An 18,870-nucleotide genomic window follows, 5' to 3' on the forward strand; every position below is an offset into this window, starting at 1 on the left:
TCTACCACTGAGCCACCTTCCCAGCCCCATGAGTACATTTCTTTTTGGACAATGTCACCCTATCTCACTCCGTTTTTCCCTCCCATCCTTATCCACAAGTTACATAATTCATGTTAGGTAAATTTTAAGGAATTATTAGTAATAGCTTTCATAAAATGTCGTTTTGATAATCATGAATTAAATGGTTTATCATAGATTAAATTACCAGAAGTATTAAATTGGTATTATGCTTTCATAGACAACAAGGATTATTATCATTCAGGAAGACCAACTGCTTAGTTTCCCTCTTCAGGGCTATTTAAAACTTAATGTCAGCTGGTGGTGTATGCTTGTAATCCCAGAACTCAGGAGGATGAGGCAGGAAAATTTCAAGGTTGAGGCTAGCCTTGACTATATAGTAAGAGCTTGTGTCAAAAAAAGCATAAACAACATACAAAAAAACTTAAGTACCTTCTAACATTCTAACAATCTCTTTTTTTTAACTTTTAGTGCCCCATCTAAAACTATACCATCCTTACTTCTGTCTTGGTAATTACACTCAAAATGGCTCTTTTCTCTATCTCGCCTGTAATTCTGACTAACTTTGCCCTCGCCAGGAATGGCAGCAGTGCACTGCTGCATGGTGATTTTCTAACAATCCCTTTCAACATTTCCTCTTAATAGTAGAGGCAATCTTTTCCCCAGAAGATACATATTCTAAAATAACTTTTAAAAGGTTATTACCAGTACTATTTAGAACATTTTCAGTATTTTAATGTTCTTATTTGAGGATATGTATTTTTTACTTTAGAAATTGACCTTATTAGTTTTTTTATTTGCCCAGAAATTATTTTTTACAAAATGTAGTATTCTTTTTGTAGGCCATCCTTTTTTTCTCTAAGTTATAATCTATAACTTATGTGATGAAACATGAAAACAGAGCCATTTTTGCTATTACTTACTATATTTGGTTTTCTATTTTATAATGGCCCAGACTAAAAAAAGAGCAACAGAGATAAAACTTTTATATTAACTTTCTGTTCCCATCCATCCTTTTTTTTTTTTTTTTTGGTGATGTCCTGGGGCTTGAACTCAGGGGCTGAATGCTGTCACTGAGCTTTACTGCTCAAAGGTAGCACTTTACTATTTGAGGCCAAAGATCCACTTCTGATTTTTTGGTGGTTAAATGGAGTTAAGAGTCTCATGGACTTTCCTGCCCCAACTTGCTTCGATCTATGATCCATAGGTCTCATCCTCCTGATAGTAGGATTCTAGGCCTGAGCCACTGGACCCTGGCCATCCATCTTTTGGAGTTAGGGATAGAGCTCAGGATTTAAGAGATGCTCATATGCACATGTTCTATAACCAAGCTGTGTTGTAGCTGTTCTCTGTCCCTTCCCCATTTAAAATAAATAAAAATACTATTAACATACCCTCCAGCTGCAGCTGCATGTAGACAGGTCCTGCCAAAATCATCTGGGGTATCTATATCAAATCCTGTGGGAATGAATATCTTATCTATCATATAAATGTATTGGTTGCCATTGGTTAAGAAATTTCAAGTATCATATTCTTTTAAGCCTGAAAAAAACTGAGGAAAATATTAATGTAAAATATTACAAAAAAAAGACCACTAATGAATTGGTGGCTTTAAAACAGTGCTACAGTGCTTGTTTAAAAGGTTATATATAGCCAGGCACTGGTGGCTTATGCTTATGACCCTACCTACTCAGGAGGCTGAAATCTGAGAACCCTGTTCAAAGCCAGGAGGGGCAGGAAAGTCCATGAGACTATTTATCACCAATAAACCACTAGAAAACCGGAAGTGGTGCTATGGCTCAAGTGGTATTGCACCAACCTTGAGCTGAAGAGCTGAGGGAAAGCACCCAGAGTTCAAGGCCCCCCACAAAAAAAGGTTATATATAATAGACATGGTTGGTCACATCTTTAGTCTCATAGTCCCAGCTACTGGGGAGGTTATGGCAAAAGGATTGCTCATAGGCAACACAGCAAAATTCATAACAAACTCTTCCACCTTCTAAAAGACTATACAATACTATGGATCATTATTCAACAACAAAAAGAAATACTAATATTAATATGAAGATGAATCAAAAACATTACTCTAAGTGAAAAAAGCCAGTAAAAAAAAAGATTACATGCTAGATGATTCCATTACTATCAACTATTCAGAACAGGCAAGTTTTTAGACAGAAAGTAGATGAGTAGATGCTTAGGGATGGGGGAGACAGACAGTGTTCATTAATTGCTAAACACATTTCTTTGACAGGAAACAAAGACTTAAAATGGACTGTAATGATGATTACAGCACCCTTACAAACATATTAAAACTACTGAATTATGCACTTTAACTGTGAATTGTACAGAATGTGAATTATATATGAATAAAGCTGATCTGCCAAATCTGGTGACACATGCACGTAATTCCAGCAATTAGGAGGTAGAGGCAGAAGGACTTTGCCCATACTACATAGTATAATTTATTTAAAATAAAACAAATATAGGCATTCTGTTTAGTACTCCTATTCATGGAAAATGAGTATGTAAATACTTATGTACTTTAAAAAAAAAAAGAATTAGAGCTAGGCTTAGGCTGTGGCTCAAGGGGTAGAGCACTTGCCTAGCAAGCAGGAGAACATGAGTTCAAATCGCAGCACTGAAAAAAAAAAAAGAAATGTAATTTAAATATTAAGAAAAACCCAAGTTTTTGTTTGATAATGTTAAAAAATTCTTTTGTTTTCCCTCAAGACAAGGTCTCAACTGTGTAGCTTAGGCTGCTTTGGAACCTTGATGATCTTGAACTCGAGATCCTCTTGCTTTAGCCTTCAAGTGCTGGGGATTCTAGGCATATACAAACATGCCTGGGTTTATAATCTTCACTGACACTTCCTCATAATCCTTTGGGTAAACACATGGATCTTTCAGTAATGCACAACATTTATTCAACCATTTTAAACTGAGAATATATAGAAGAAATACATATAATTTAAAATCAATTTAATCTTATTTGGTAACTAATCACATAGTAGTATTTATAGAACTCCATTTCAAACCAAAGGAATTACAACATTTTAAACTACTTATTAGTAAGGGAAGGGGAAGAGAATAAACTACTTATTAGATATTGCATACTTAGTTTTACAGATTTAGAAAATACCACAGAATGGGTCTCAACTCTTACATGAAGGCCAAGACCAGTAAGACATATAAACAAAAATACTCTGTTTCAAAGTCCAAGATTACCATGCAATAATACATGATGATCTAGAAATATTCCATATTTTACTTCTCAAACAATAAAGGAGAGAAAGACATTAGAAAAATATATGCCAGAGCTAATGAAAAATTAAAGTCTTAAAACTCAAAGAGATCTCATTATCTTCCAAGAAGAGTAAATATATGACGTATATTTAAGACTGCAAAATTTTGAAAAACACAGATTCTCATATAATTGAAGGAAAAGGGAGAAAAGAAAGCAAGAGGGAGAAACAAGGTAGTTGGCAAAGAGAGTAAAGACTGACTAACTACTAGTCTGTGAAGGTTCTACTTACCTAAAGAAAGAAGTTTCCTGCAGCAATCCGAAAAACCACTTAAGGCTGCCAAATGAAGGGGGAACATTCCATGGATGCCACGCCTAAAGATGACAGTATAGAACCTTCATTATAACACCCCCAAAAATACAGTCCTTTCAACTCATTACAAGGAGAATTCTTAAGTGAGAAATAACTAAAGGAGGTAACTTTGTAGTACTCTGGAGTAGTCTGGAGGGTGAAGGTAGGCATGACTTATTTACTCACTTTTTTTTTTTTTTGTTTTGGTCTATCGTAGTGCTTGAACTCTGGGCCTGAGCACGGTCCCTCAGCTCTTCAGTTCAAGGCTAGTCCTCTACCACTTGAGCCATAGTGCCATTTCTGGTTTTCTGGTGGTTAACTGGAGATAACAGTCTCATGGCTGTTCCTGCCTGGGCTGGCTTTGAACCGTGATCCTCAAATCTCAGCCTTCTGAGTAGCTAGAATTACAGGCGTGAGCCACTGGTGCCTGGCTTACTGAGCTATTTTTTAAGTTTAGGTTTTCCCCCCCCATCACAACCATGTCATTAAGGACTTTACTGTGCATATGGGAAGTCTATATTGTCTATGTAAGATGTTAAGCAGCATCTCTGGGTTATACTTACTAGATACATCATCAACACCTTCCTCCCTAACCCAACGAGTATCTGTTTATTTAGAGAGCACTGTTTATTTAGGGAGCACTGTTGATTAAGGGAGCTAATTTCACCTTCATATTGCCCACTATTTTAAGCCATTCCCATAAGGCAACATGTTCAAGAATGTTCACGATAGTAATTCTGTAAAGGTGAAAAACGAGGGAACAACTTATGCCTATAAATGAATTGTGCAAATAAATAATTAAGTTCTATAAGAAAAACGAACTATATTTACTTGTAGAGATTTGAAAAGCCCCAAATATATTTTCTATATGGTTAAATCAAAGTGGTTAATGTAATTTTTTTTTTCCGGTCATGGGGCCTGAACTCTGGGCCTGGGTGCTGTCCTTCAGCTTTTCAGCTCAAGGCTAGCGTTCTACCACAGGTCCACTTCCCGCTTTTTCTGTTTATGTAGTGCTAAGGAATAGAACCCAGGGCCTCATGCATGCAAGGCAAATATTCTACCACTGAACTACCTTCCCAGCCCCTAAGTTAATGTAATTTTTTAAGTTGCAAAACAGTATGTACATTAACATACTATTTATGAATGTCTAAAGAGCTTAAAATTTGTTAATGGACATGTACAAATTTAGTAAACAGAAGTAATAAACAGCAATTTAAATACAGTCATTCTTCTGTCCAACATAGGTAGCAGAATTCATCTTCTAAACAAAATTTTACAGAGAAATTTTTAAGCCATTCTTTATATAAAGTAAAGGAAAAGCATCTGGAGTGGAGAACTTTGTGACTTTAAAGTACGTCTAGGGGCTGGGAAGGTGGCTCAGTGGTAGAGCGCTTGCCTTGCATACATGAGGCCCTGGGTTCAATTCCTCAGCATCACATAAGCAAAAAGAAAAAAGCTGGAAGTGGTGGTGTGGCTCAAGTGGTAGAGCGCTAGCCTTGAGCTGAAGAGCTGAGGGACAGCGCCCAGACCCAGAGTTCAGGCCCCACGACCGGAGCACCCCCCCCAAGAAGATTAAAAATAAAGTCATTACTGGACTAGAAGTGTAGCTTAAGTTAGAGTCCCGAGTTTGAACCTCAATACTTTATCACCAAAAAACTAAATCAAAACAGAGAGATGAAAAGAAACCCAAATTTCTGATCAAAACTGCATTACTTATGCTAAAGAAAAAACTGCTGTGAGATGAAAAAACTGAACAAATTGGTTAATCAAAATTATTACTTAAAACATTTTTAATCAACCAAATTCTGAATACAAAAAGAAAAAAGCTTAAATGCTAAAATGTTGAAAATAAAACTTCCATTTCCATCTGATCTATCTAGATCCTGTTGCTCAGTGTCTTGAGCTTTCTGTGATAGCTATTAACACTTGTGAAGTACTTACTTTGCAGTGTCAGCACCACTCGTAATGAGAGTGTTGATTAGCAGCTCATGGCCATACCTTGCTGCTATGTGCAAAGGGGTGTTTCCATTCTTGTCCTCACAGTCTATTATAGCTCCTGCAGTTAACAACACAGTGTTAGACTAGATGAAGAAAGAACAAGTCAAATTTTTAAATGCAATGAAAAAATGCTGTTCAAGAATAAAATATGCACATATTGTATTGCTTGGGCCAGGTTCTTGGGGTCAGATTTTATGCTTAACAGTTTTGTGAAGTAAGCCTAAATTTAAGAACACATAAAATTGCCAAAGGGGTTCTGGGTTTAGTAAGTTCAGTAACCAATGTGTTAACATTAAACACATTTCTTTTTTTTTGGGGGGGGGAAGGGGTCCGGTCGTGGGGCCTGAACTCTAGGCCTGGGCACTGTCCCTCAGCTTGCTTCAGCTCAAGGCTAGCGCTCTACCACTTGAGCCATAGCGCCACTTCGGGCTTTCTTTTTGCGTATGTGGTGCTAAGGAATCAAACCCAGGGCCTCATGCATGTAAGGCAAGTGCTCTACCACTGAGCCACCTTCCCAGCCCCTAAACACATTTCTTTAGAGCAAATATTTCAGATCTTTAATGTGTGGACACACTGGCTTTAAAAATCATTTCATTGAAGAGGAAGTGTACTCATTACCTCACTCATGTAACTGTAACCCTCTGTATAGTATCTTTACAATAAAAAAAAATTAAAAAAAAATCATTTCATTGGCCAAGTGCTGGTGGCTCATGCCTGTAATCCTAGCTACTCAGGATACTGAGAGCTCATGCCTGTAATCCTAGCTACTCAGGATACTGAGAACTGAGATGGTGGTTCAAAGCCAGCCTGGGCCGGACAGGCTGTGAAACTATTATCACTGGTTAACCACCAAAAAATACAGAAGTAGGGTTGTGGCTCAAGTGGTAGAGCATTAGCTCTAAGCAAAAAAAGCAAAATGCAAAAATTCCAGGGACAGTGCCCAGAACCTGACTTCAAGCCCCAGGATCAGCACAAGAAAAAAGAATCACTTAGTCCTACATGTTGTTTTTTTTTCTTACTACCTGCTATAGTACCTCCTACTGCCCCCTACCAAAACCTAGACCAACTATTATACTTAGAAGTTACTAAACAGTTCCTTAGGACATGGTTTGAAAAACACAGGTTTAAAGAATTAGTGTAATTTTTTTTTCCTATTTTGAAATTTGGCTTTCCTCATATGTACTAATAGGAACACAAAAAGGAAACGAAGCTGTGGCTTAAGAGGTAGAGTAATAATCTTGAGCAAAAAAGATTCAGGGTAACACCACAGCACTGAGTTCAAACCAGCACAAAAAACAAAAACAGAAAATAAACTAAGACTACTTCAAAAAGGGAAATTCATAAAAGGAAAAAATAAATCCAACAGTACATATAAATATGTAAAACAAGCCAGGTGGTGGCGGCTCATGCTTATAATCCTAGCTACTCAGGAGGCTGAGATCTGAGGATCACAGTTCAAAGCCAGCCTGGGGAGGAAAGTTCGTAAGACTCTTATCTCCAATAAACTACCAGAAAACTGGAAGTGGTGCTGTGGCTCAAGAGGGAGAGCGCTCACCTTGAGCTGAAGAGCTGAGGGATAGTGCCTAGGCTGAGTTCAAGCCCCACGACCGACCAAAATAAATAAATAAATAAAATAAAACATACAGTAAAGAGTTTCTAGTTAGCAATATTAGGAAAAAAAGGCATAACTTACTATTAAATAAATCTTATTGTGTGGTGGCACCTGTCTATAACCTAATATATAGGAAGCAGAAGCAGAGGAACAAGAGTTTTAAAGGGCTGGGTGGCCTATGTCTATAACCCCAGCTACTTCTGAGATCAGGAGGATCACAGTTTGAGGCCATCTTGGCAATAAAAATTTAGTGAGATGTCAACCAATAAGCTGGGTATGGAGGTATATCCCATTTCCAGGCAAAAGCATGAGTTCTTATCTGAAAAATCACTAAGGAAAGAAGCTGAAGAAATATTACACAGCCACGAGAAAGAATAATGTTGTCATTTGCAGGGAAGTGGAAGGACTTAGAATAAACCAGGTTAAGTGAGGTAAGCCAAGCTCAGAGAGACAAACAGTGCATGTTTTCTCTTACATGCAGAAGCTACGTCTAAAATACCTGGGACATGATAAATTATCTAGGATTCTAGGCAGTCACACACAGTGAGACCAAAGGAGAATACTCTTAGGGGAGGAACAGAAATGTACAATGCCTAAGTGCCTCTGATCATATAAAATATTTTTTTTGTTTTCTTTTTGTCTTGTTTAATCTGTCTTTGGGAGAATAAGGGGGGCACAGAAATGGAGGGACAAAGAGTGAACAAATGCAGCAGTGATCCTTATCAGACACACGTCGAAAATGAACTACACAACTTGTGTGGGGATGGGAGGGAAAAACTGGGAAAACAACATTTCCAAAAAGAAATGTACTCATTAATTATCCAACTTACGTGAATATAACCCCTCTGGTACAAAACCTTTATAACAACAATAAAACATTTTTTTAAAAAAGGGGGGGCTGGAAGTAGCTCCCCATCATAGAATACTTGCCTAGCAAGTGCTAAGCTCTGAGTTCAAAACCCAGTAATAATAATAATAAAAAACTTCATGGTTACCCTAAGCTACATAATACCTCAATAACCCAGAAAATCCGAGATTCATAAAAATAGGAGGGGGGGAAAGGGGATGAATTGTACATGGCATTTTATACTCTCATTGTTGATTTTCAAGAGCTCTGAAGTCATACAGACAGCCATGGCAATTCTCTATCACTCATTTTGTGGATGATTTTTATTACATTTAAGAAATAAAAAAAACAAACAGAAATACTTTTTACCACTCTGGATAATGGTTTGTGATCTGGAGAATCTACCGTGGAGGGCAGTCATATGCAGTGGGGTTTTCCCATCTTTACTCTGAAATAATAAAAAAAATTATTTTGTTATATTGATAATTCTTAAGACTGACTCCTTGCTTGTAGATTACTAAAAAACTCTGGATGAAGCTGAATGCTGAGGACTCACCTATAATTCTAGCCACTGAAGAGGCTAAGATGTGAGGACTGAACTTTGAAGCCAGCCACAGCAAGAAAGTCCTTGAGACTTTTTTTTGGGGGGGTCCGGTCGTGGGGCCTGAACTCTGGGCCTGGGTGCTGTCCTTCAGCTCTTCAGCTCAAGGCTAGCACTCTACCACTTGAGCCACAGCGCCATTTCCAGCTTCTTTATTCTTTTTGCTTATGTGGTGCTGAGGAATCAAACCCAGGGCCTCATGCATGCAAGGCAAGTGCTCTTCCACTGAGCCACCTTACCAGTCCCTCCTTGAGACTTTTATCTTAATAAACTACTCAGAAAAAGCCAGAAGTGTAGGTGTGGCTCAAGTAGTAGAGTGCTAGCTTTGAGCAAAAGCAGCTCAGGGACAGCACCCAGGACCTGAGTTCAAGTCCCAGGATTGTCACACACACAAAAAACCAGCTTTGGATGGATGGTATTTTAAGATATAATCTTAGTATCATTTTTATTCTATCAGTGAGGAAACTAAAGTATAAAAGAGTGGTACAGTCTTGATGTGCATCTCAAAGTTCAAGACTTAGTATTTCACATTGCTCCTAGGCAACTATGAATAAGAACTGCAGTTGTTACAAATTTTAAAACTAAATATGAATTTATAACCATAATGAATACCGTATTGTTTTCTCAAATTACTTAACTAACGTGAGGGCACCAGTGTCTTAAAGCTGTAATCACAGCTACTGAGGCTATGAGATCTAGAGACTAAGATCTAGACAAGTTAAGCTCTTCTAGAGGCAAAGCTGGGCAGAAAATTCTGAGACTCCATCTCCAAAATAACTAATAAAAAACAGGTTGGGAGCATGACTCAAGGAGTAGAGCACCACACTAGCATGAGTTCAAACCCAAGTAATGCAAAAAAAATTACTTAAGAAATCCTTGTGTCGCCGGGCGCTGGTGGCTCATGCCTGTAATCCTAGCTACTCAGGAGGCTGAGATCTGAGGAACGAGGTTCAAAGCCAGCCCGGGCAGGAGAGACTGTGAGACTCCTATTTCCAACAAACCACCAGAAAACCGGAAGTGGCGCTGTGGCTCAAGTGGTAGAGCGCTCGCCTTGAGCTGAAGAGCTGAGGGACAGTGCCCAGGCCCAGAGTTCAAGCCTCACGACCGACAAAAAAAAAAAAAAAAAGAAAGAAATCCTTGTGTCATATAAAGTATTAAAATAAATCCTAAGAACTTACCTAGGTTTATGATTATATATTTTGTTTTCAGAGTTCTTCACTTCAGACTGTAATCTTCCTATCTATGCCTCCTACACAGGAGAATGTAGCTAGAGCCACTGGTGTGAACTACTATGTGTAGCTGTTGGTTGACATAGTAAGCTCTCAACTTTTTGCTAAAGCTGGCCTAGAACCACAATACTCCCAGGTTCTGTATCCACAATAGCAGGAACCACAGATGTGAATCACTGTACCCAGTGCTTCATATGAACTTCAGGAGAGTGGGGGGAGGGTTATCCTAGGGCTTGATTTCAGGGCCTGGAAGCTGGTTCCTGAGCATCTTTTGCTCAAAGTTAGTACTCTACCACTTGAGCCACAGTGCCACTTTGGCTTTTTCTGTGTCATATACTGGAGATAAGAGTCTCATGGACTTTTCTGCACTAGCCAGCTTCGAATCTTGAGCCTCAAATCTCAACCTCCTGAGTGGCTAGGATTTTAGCCATCAGCCACCAGCAGCATACCTTAATTTTTAGCAAACAAGCCATCTAAGAAATCATGAGGAATTTCTAATCCTTTGAAGGGTGTGTGGGAAGGGATGAGAGCAAATCCATGCCTACATGGGTTCTGGTAGTAGAGCTGAGCCCCACCACTTAACCAGTAGAGAGCTGAGCTCTACTACTTAACCACAGCAAGATTTTGGGCAAGCTGCCTAACGTATTGGAACCTTTACTTTCTCAACTAAAAATGTATACCATCTGTAATTCATAAGTCTGTTATACAGTGTAAATATAATAATCTTTGTAGAACATCTAATAAATAAAGGTCTGTTATAATGTAAGCCAGTGTTTTTATTTGATGCTTTAAAGATACACTAGTATGCATTCTTTCAACTAGGAAAAAAACCCTAATAGCTTTTTAACAAAAAAAATTCACAATCTAATTTCTAGTAATCAAGATAACTAAGGAGATAAAACAAAAGGAAGAACAAGGTAGAAAGAAAAGCAGCAAGAATGAATATAAAACAAAGAACATGAACACTAGCAAATTTAATTGCTTTGTTAACAGGGAAAATGGTAAGTAAGGACCTAGCCCATCAGCCAAATAACTTAAACACATATGACAAATCCAAGTGGTAGGAGTTAATATATAGACTTTGCTTATTAAAATCTACAACTTTTGCACAGTTTCAGAGATGTAAGAAACCTTAGAAATGAACATGAAGTATGCTTCAATGAAACTTGGTAGTAAATTAATGAAAAACAAAGAGGACAGATTTATCTTTTTGGCTAGATGCTGTGGCTCAAGCCTTTAATCTGCTAATTGGGAGGCAGAGATTGAGTTAATTGAGGTTCTAGGCAAGAAGAGGCATAAAAGTTTGTGAGACTCCATCTTGACTAATGGCTTGGCATGGTGGGGTAAGCGTGCCATCCAGAGGCACAGAAAAACATAAATAAGATGGCAGCCTAGGTCAGCCCAGGCATCAAGTGAGACTTTACCTAAAAAATAACTAGAGTGGGATGAGGCCTTGGTGCCTTGCCATCTCTAGGAGGCTGAGATCTGAGGACTTTGGTTCAATGTCAGCTCTGGCAGGAAAGTCCCTGACACTTTCATCTCCAATTATGCATCAAAAAACCAGAAGTGGAACTATATCTCAAGTAGTAGAGCACTAGCCTTAAGCAAAAAGCTCAGCGATAGTGCTTAGGCCCTGAGTTCAAGGCCAAGACTAATCATGTACGTACACGTATATACACACACCCTCTAATCCACTAATGTAAAAAGGGCCTCACAGAATGGCACACACACACACACACACACACACACACACACACACACACACACACACATCCTCTAATCCACTAATGTAAAAAGGGCCTCACAGAATGGCACACACACACACACACACACACACACACACACACACATCCTCTAATCCACTAATGTAAAAAGGGCCTCACAGAATGGCTAAAGTGATAAAATGTCTGCCTAATAAGCATCAATCCCTAGCACTACCAAAAATACAGCTATATAAACTGCATATAAGCAGAATGTCACACATCATAGGCAAGATTAAAGCAACCTACATGAAATCCATTTCTTATTGTCTGTTGCCTTCAAATCTATTAAGATATTACATACTAATGTCTTTGCTGAAAGAAAAAATCCTTTATTGAACATAAAATACATGATTGAATCACTGAGAACTTAGCTTCAAATAGGCCCACCAGTTTGAGCGTTTTGTAAGTGAACCACTTATAGACCTGAGTCTCAATTCCAAATCTGAAGAGTTAGACAACTATATAGCCGTGTTCAAATCTTTAAAGTATTCCCTTTGAGTTAAAAATGCTTAATATAAACAAGTATAAACGATAAACTACAAAACATTATCATTACCCTATAAAATTTTCTCATGCCTCTTTCCTGGACAGTCCTTGCTCCCAGAGATGACAACTGTTCTGATTCTTTAGTTAGATTCTAGAATCCCATAAAAATGGAATTTCATCTGTTGTAGAACCTTACCTAAATCAGAAATGAGTGTATATATTCTCTTGCTCACCACATAGATTTGCCGTTGCACTTAAAAGTTTATTAGTACTTTCTTATTATAAAATTATTATATTCATTTGGATATTGTTTTAAATAGCTAAATATTTAAAATATAGATGCTAATTGTTCTATACCTTCATATTGACATCAGCCCCATGGCCAACTAGAAGTTCTAAACACAGTGCTCCATGCGTTGATGCAGCGGCAAAGTGCAAAGGAGTGAATCCTTTTTCATTCTTTTGATTTACATTAGCACCACAGTCTATGAGTTCATTCACAACAACATCTTGTCCATTATAGCAGGCCACGTGAAGAGGTGTGTTCCCATAGGCATTTGGTTCATTCATCTATTGGAAGGGTGAAAAAGTGTCAATGTTACAGTAACCTTGCTAATAATTATTACTGCAAGCTATTTTAGGAAGCACGTGGTTGCAATCAAATTTATAAAGTGAGAGAAAAAAAGGGACAAAAACACGGATGAGGCTTATAACACTAAAGTTCTTTTAAATAATGAACATAAGTACTTGGTGCTAAAACAGTTGTGTATATTTAGAGAATATAATTCAAATAGAATGTGTATTAATGACACAACCAAATGATGATTCTAGAATATGAAAATTAAAAAAACATTTTTAAAGTCTCTTAGAAAAAAGAGATTTACCATATAATTAACTCTAAGAATCATGAATAAAGAACAAGACTGAAGATTGAATATATTCAGTAAAATGTATGTTTTTAGCATTTTCTTTTATAATAACAAAGTTAGTAAGTTAGAGATTTGGAGTTTTTCTTAAAACTACATGACATATTTTGCATATTTTTCTATTAAAAATCATTCGTCAAAAACTTGTAAATTTTTCCTAGCTTTACATGTTGAAATCTTATCAAAAGACAAAAGAATATGCTCAATAATAATGCAACTCAGGCTTTCTCCCTTCCTTTCCATTTCTTTCTTTTTTTGGCCAGTCGTGCAGCCTGAACTCTGGGCCTGTGTGCTGTCCCTCAACCATTCAGCTCAAGGCTAGTGCTCTACTACTTGAACCACAGCGCCACTTTTGGCTTTTTCTGCTTATGTGCTGCTGAGGAATCAAACCCAGGGCCTTATGCCTGCAAGGCAAGCACGCTATCTCTGAGCCACCTTCCCAGCCCCGTCCCTTTCCATTTCTAATAAATATAGTATAATACTTTAAAGTTTACATGATTTTTTTTGGGGGGGGGGTTAGTTGTGGGGCTTGAACTCTGGGCTTGGGCACTATCCCTCAGCTCTTCAGCTAAAGGCGAGCTCTCTACTGCTTGAGCCACAGTGCTGGTTTCTGGTGGTTTTTTTGGAGATAAGTCTCATGGACTTTTGAACCACGATCCTCAGATCTCAGCCTCCTGAGTAACTAGAATTACAGGCATGAGCCACCGGTACCTGGCTACATGAGTCTTGCATGGCAAAAAACTATACCTTGGACTTGGCATCATGGCTTACACCTGTAATCCCAGTATCTGGGAAGATTATAGCTGGAAGCTAGCCTAGGCAAAAAGTCAGTAAGACCACATTCTCAATACACAAGGCCACAAGGTAAGTCATACCTATAATCCCAACTACATAGGAGGAAGAGATGGTAGATAGTAGAATTCATGACTAGGGCAAGGCAAAAAAGTTTGTAACCTCTCTGAAAAATAAAGAAAAAAGTCTGGGGGACTGGGGGTGATATGTCTCAATTGGTAGTGTTTGCCTAGCAAGCATAAGGCTCACAGTTCAAACCACAGTACCACCATCACCACTATCAGCATCAGCAACAACTACTATAATAAAGAATTTTACTTTGCCCAAAGGGATGTGGACTTAGCTTTTGGCTTCAAGGAGGTAACCTAAAATATACCTGATAGCAGTGTCCTTGTTGAGGGTATTCACTCATTGGACCTTAGAATTAGATTGACCATATCTGCTTATCTTAGAATGAAGACCAACTGTGCCAGATTTAAACCAACAATGGAATTTAAGATGGGAGTTTTGTAAGCAAGCTTGGAGACTAAACCATCACATGGTCAACCAATCACACCTATGTAATTGGAACCCAAGTTTTAAAAAAAGCTGTACAAATGAAGCTAAGATGATCATTCTCAGTTGGCATTGCATTGTGCATACTGTCACATATTAATACTAGAAAAGTTAGTGGGTCTTGTCTCCATGAGAAGAGAATGATAGAAACTTTAAGAATATGCCTGGGGCTCTATCCTATCTGTTTCCTTTCCTTCAACAGATCTTAATTTGTACTTTCCCCTTGTAATAAACCATAACTGTGAATGTTAACCTCTTTCAGTGAGTTATGTGAGTCCTCCTAGTGAATCATCAAACCTGAAGCTTGAAGCCCTTCTATACATAATTGTTCACAAGTGAGGATAAAGCACTCTTGTAATCCTGGCTACAATGAAGCTGAGATCTGAGGATTGTGGTTTAAAGTCATCCAGGGAGGAAAGTCTATGAGGCTCTTATCTCCAATTAACCAGCAAAAAGCTGAAAAGTGGAGCTATGGCTATGTGGTAGAGCACTAGTCTTGATTGAAAAAGCTATGGTACAGCACCCAGGCCCTGAGTTCAAGCCTCACTACTGGCACACAAAAACAAAAACGAGAGTAGTCTTGGAGGAACACTACAGTTGTAGTGGCTTCAGCTTACCACAACTTCAATCTTTTCTTAGAATATAGATAATAGTGTTAAATGTAAAGAAATAGTCAAAGTTTATAGATGTCATTACCAGAAAATTCTCTCTCAAAGCACAGCCCCTGGAAGGAACCAACTTTGTTAAAACCTTCATTTAGACTTTCTACAGTGCAAAACTGGTAAGAGTAAATGGCTGTGGCTTTAAGACACCTAGTTTATGGCAATTTGTAATAATATCCCTAGGAAACTTTAAAAACAGAAAGCAAGATGTAGGCAGAGGTCAGATGAGGTGATAAAAACACTGCCACCCGTGTTTTTGTCTGGTCAAAAGACCAAAGAATATTCTCAATAATATGCAAGGCTTACCCCTCCCTTTCCATTTCTAATAAAAATGGTGTTATTTTACTATTCATTAAGTTTTTGTTTTTGAGACAGTTTCTTATTATGTAGCCCAGGGTGGCTTCAAACTCATGATCCAATAGCTTTAGCCTTTTAAGTTCTGGGATTACAGGAGCGTGCACCATCATTCCAGGTTAAGATTTAAAATGGCAGCAAAAAGATTTAAAACAACTGTCAGATACAAAATTGTCTCATTTGTCCACATCAGGAATTCTGAAGACTTTATGTTACCATGTTGAAAATTATACAAAAACGCTGAGATAAAATGAAACGTTTATGTTTTGTATCTGACTAGATCCCACACAATTTATTAGGGCTTGCAACTTCTTGTAATTCTCCCAGTTTCATTGTCTGCTTATTTTCAGCAGTGTTCTTTAGGTACTTAAATTTATATGATAGTCTATCCATCTCAACAACTATCATGTAAATTTTTGTCTAATCAGACCACCATCTACATTTTTTTTTTAATGCTGTTGGTCTTAGGGCTTGGACTCAGGGCCTGGGTGCTATCCCTGAGATATTTTTACTCAAGGCTAGTGTTCTACCACTGAGCTACAGCTCCACCTCTAACTTTTCTGCCCTGAATGGCTTTGATCTGTGGTCCTCAGATCACATCTTGCTAAGTAGCTAGAATTATAGGTATGAATCACTGGTATCTGGCTTTTTTGAAACTGATTGTTTGCCTCTTTCTGGCAGAGCCTTGCCTTCTTTCCTCCTAATTTACTGCTTTGAAGAACTAACAAGTTTGTCCCAAATGTTTCTCAAATATGGTGGCAGAAAACTGTACTCTTAGTACTCAGTTTAGTTAGGAGGATTGTGAATTCTAGACAAGCCAGGCTACCTAGCAAGGCTGTATCCCAAAGAATCCTATCTTTCTTACAAGAGAGTAAATATAGTAACAGCAGGGGAAACATGAGTTCTGTGAAAATTGTTATATCAACGCAGGAATCAAATAAATCCAGATACAGAAGCATCCCTTCCCAACAGAAGACATATGCTAATTTAGCACAAAGTCTTTTGTGTTCTTGTTTAGCTTTTGTCATTAAAAGTTATAATGTTTATCAGACTAAGAAGATTAACAATAAATTGGACTATACTTTAAAAATTGTGTGGAATTGTACCAATGAAATTCCCTCTGCATAACAAATATAATTGATAAAAAATAATGAAAATAAATCAATAAAAAGGTTAATAAGAACATCTAACTCACATGTCTGATCTGCTGAATCTCCCAGAGACAGAAAAGTTACAGAACTTGAAATATGATGAGAAAAATATATTTTAACTCTTAATGTTCTTTGACTAATTACATATCTGGATCATAAATCAGTATACTAGGTAAAGAACTATAAATATCTGGTTAAAAGACAAAAGTATTACTGTATGAAATAATACTTTAAACCTGAAATAACTTCTGCCATCAATATAGTAACAAAAATAAAAAATGTTCCATTATATACCTACATCAACTCCAAGATCCAGAAGATACTTGACTACACTGATCATTCCACTAGAGGCTGCTGCATGAAGAGGTGTGTAAGATTTCTTGTCCTTACATGTCACTTCAGCTCCATGTGCTACTAGTAATTTCACTACTTCTATATGACCTGAAAACAGGTTTATGAGGAAAAAACAAAAAGATGAAAATATATAAAATATTAAATATAATCTGAATGCTTTTCAAGAATAGAAAAAATGCACAACAATCCCATAATACATATATAACCAATAAATCATGTTAAAATTGAAAGGACAGAAAAATGTAAGAATACTTTGATAAATCCAGATAACTAACAACTTAATGACAATAACTTAAAACAACACACTTGTTTTGTTAAACAATAACTTTTAATCTATAATCTTCCTTTTGCCTAGTATTTTCTGTTCTACCTCCCACAGGTTGTTTTAATCCCTGTCCTCCCCTCCTCCTCCTCTTTCTCAAGCTAGAGAATGAACTCACAACTCTGTACATGTTAGATAAATATTCTACCACTCCTAGATCCACTGCTATTTAAAGTTAATAATCTTCTATTGATGTAGCTTGAGCTCAGGACCTGGGTGCTATCCATGAGAGCTTCTGAGCTCAAGGCTAGTCCTAGACCTCTACCACTTGAGTCACAGCTCCACTTCTAACCTTTTGGGTAGTTAACTGGAGATAAGAGTCTCCTGGGGGCTGGGAAGGTGGCTCAGTGGTAGAGTGCTTGCCTTGCATGCATGAATCCCTAGGTTCGACTCCTCAGCACCACATAAGCAGAAAAAGCTGCAAGTGGGGTTAAGGCTCAAGTGGTAGAGCGCTGGTACAGCTGAAGAGCTGAGGGACAGCACCCAGGCCCAGAGTTCAGGCCCCATGACCAACAAAAAGGAAAAAAAAATGAGTCACCTGGACTTCCCTTTCTCGGCTGGCTTTGAACTGTGATCCTCAGACCTCACCTCCTGAGTAGTCAGGATTATAAGCATGAGCCACTGGCACCTAGCTTTCATCTTTTATTTTTACATGAAAAATGGGGGGGGGGAGATGACAAAACCAATAAAATCAACACTAGAAAACACTGAAGATAATCTATGCCTACTGGAGTAGCTAACTAGATGTCTCTGAAATCAGGTAGTTCTACTGGTAAATCTCAAAATCATTCTAGTATCACAGAAGACATCCCAATTCATATGTAACTTTTACTAGACAAAGGAATCAACATAATAGAATCACAAAATTACAACTTTTAACAGGAAAACAAGTCTTGAACTCCACAGCTACAAAGGAAGGGATTTCTGCCTGTCCTCTCTCTCATGGTCCTGACATTGAATTCAGAGTCTTTCACATGCTAAAAAAAAAGTGTTCTACCATTGAAAATCTCCATTCTAGAGTTCTTTTTAACAATCTTAAAAAGTGAATTGTTCAGCCAGGTGTTGGTAGCTCAAAGTTCATAATGCTAGCTTCTTGGGAGGCTGAGATTGGAAGAGTGCAGTTTCAGGCCAGTCCAGGCATACATGCAAGACTCAGGAGGAGGCTGAGACCTGAAGGACCATGGTCCCTAAGACTCCATATCTCCAATTAACCACCAAACAAACAAACAAAAACAGGCTAGATCAAAGAGTGGCTCAAATAACAGAGTGTTAGCCATGAGCAAAAAAAGTCCAACCAACAGGAGGCCCATGAGTTCAATCTCCAGTACTGGCAGGCAGGCAGGCAGGCAGGCAGGCAGGCAGGCAAGTAAGCAAGCCAATAACAACAAAAAATAACTAGCACAAAAAAGGGTTGGAAGTGTATCCCTGGTAGAGTACCTGCATAGCAAGTTGGAGGCTTTGATTGACTTCAAATTCCAGTTTAAGGCATCAGTTGAAACTCAAACTTACCCTCCCCCAAAAAAGCTTCCTCCAAAAGGCACAATTCCAGAATTCTAGCACTTCAAAAGCCCATGGCAATGGGCTGGGAAGGTGGCTCAGTGGTAGAG

The 18,870-nt window shown here is 38.0% G+C and overlaps 1 protein-coding gene across 3 annotated transcripts in view; it reads right to left on the reverse strand.

Annotated features, from left to right (window-relative positions):
• Ankrd28 (ankyrin repeat domain 28) overlaps positions 1-18,870 on the reverse strand; it is a 159,809-nt gene that overhangs the window by 32,449 nt on the left and 108,490 nt on the right. For 2 of the 3 annotated variants that reach the window (XM_013022161.1, XM_013022160.1), the window contains exons 7-12: positions 16,886-17,028; positions 12,505-12,717; positions 8,438-8,516; positions 5,553-5,667; positions 3,552-3,634; positions 1,413-1,476 (exon numbers count right to left, since the gene is read on the reverse strand). In XM_013022161.1, the coding sequence (XP_012877615.1) occupies positions 1,413-1,476; positions 3,552-3,634; positions 5,553-5,667; positions 8,438-8,516; positions 12,505-12,717; positions 16,886-17,028 (697 nt within the window). Of the gene's footprint in view, positions 1-1,412; positions 1,477-3,551; positions 3,635-5,548; positions 5,668-8,437; positions 8,517-12,504; positions 12,718-16,885; positions 17,029-18,870 lie in introns of those variants that run through there. The other variant, XM_013022163.1, reaches the window with a different exon arrangement.

Source organism: Dipodomys ordii, unplaced genomic scaffold, assembly GCF_000151885.1.
Source record: "Dipodomys ordii isolate 6190 unplaced genomic scaffold, Dord_2.0 Scaffold60, whole genome shotgun sequence".
NCBI classification, from domain to species: Eukaryota; Metazoa; Chordata; class Mammalia; order Rodentia; family Heteromyidae; genus Dipodomys; species Dipodomys ordii.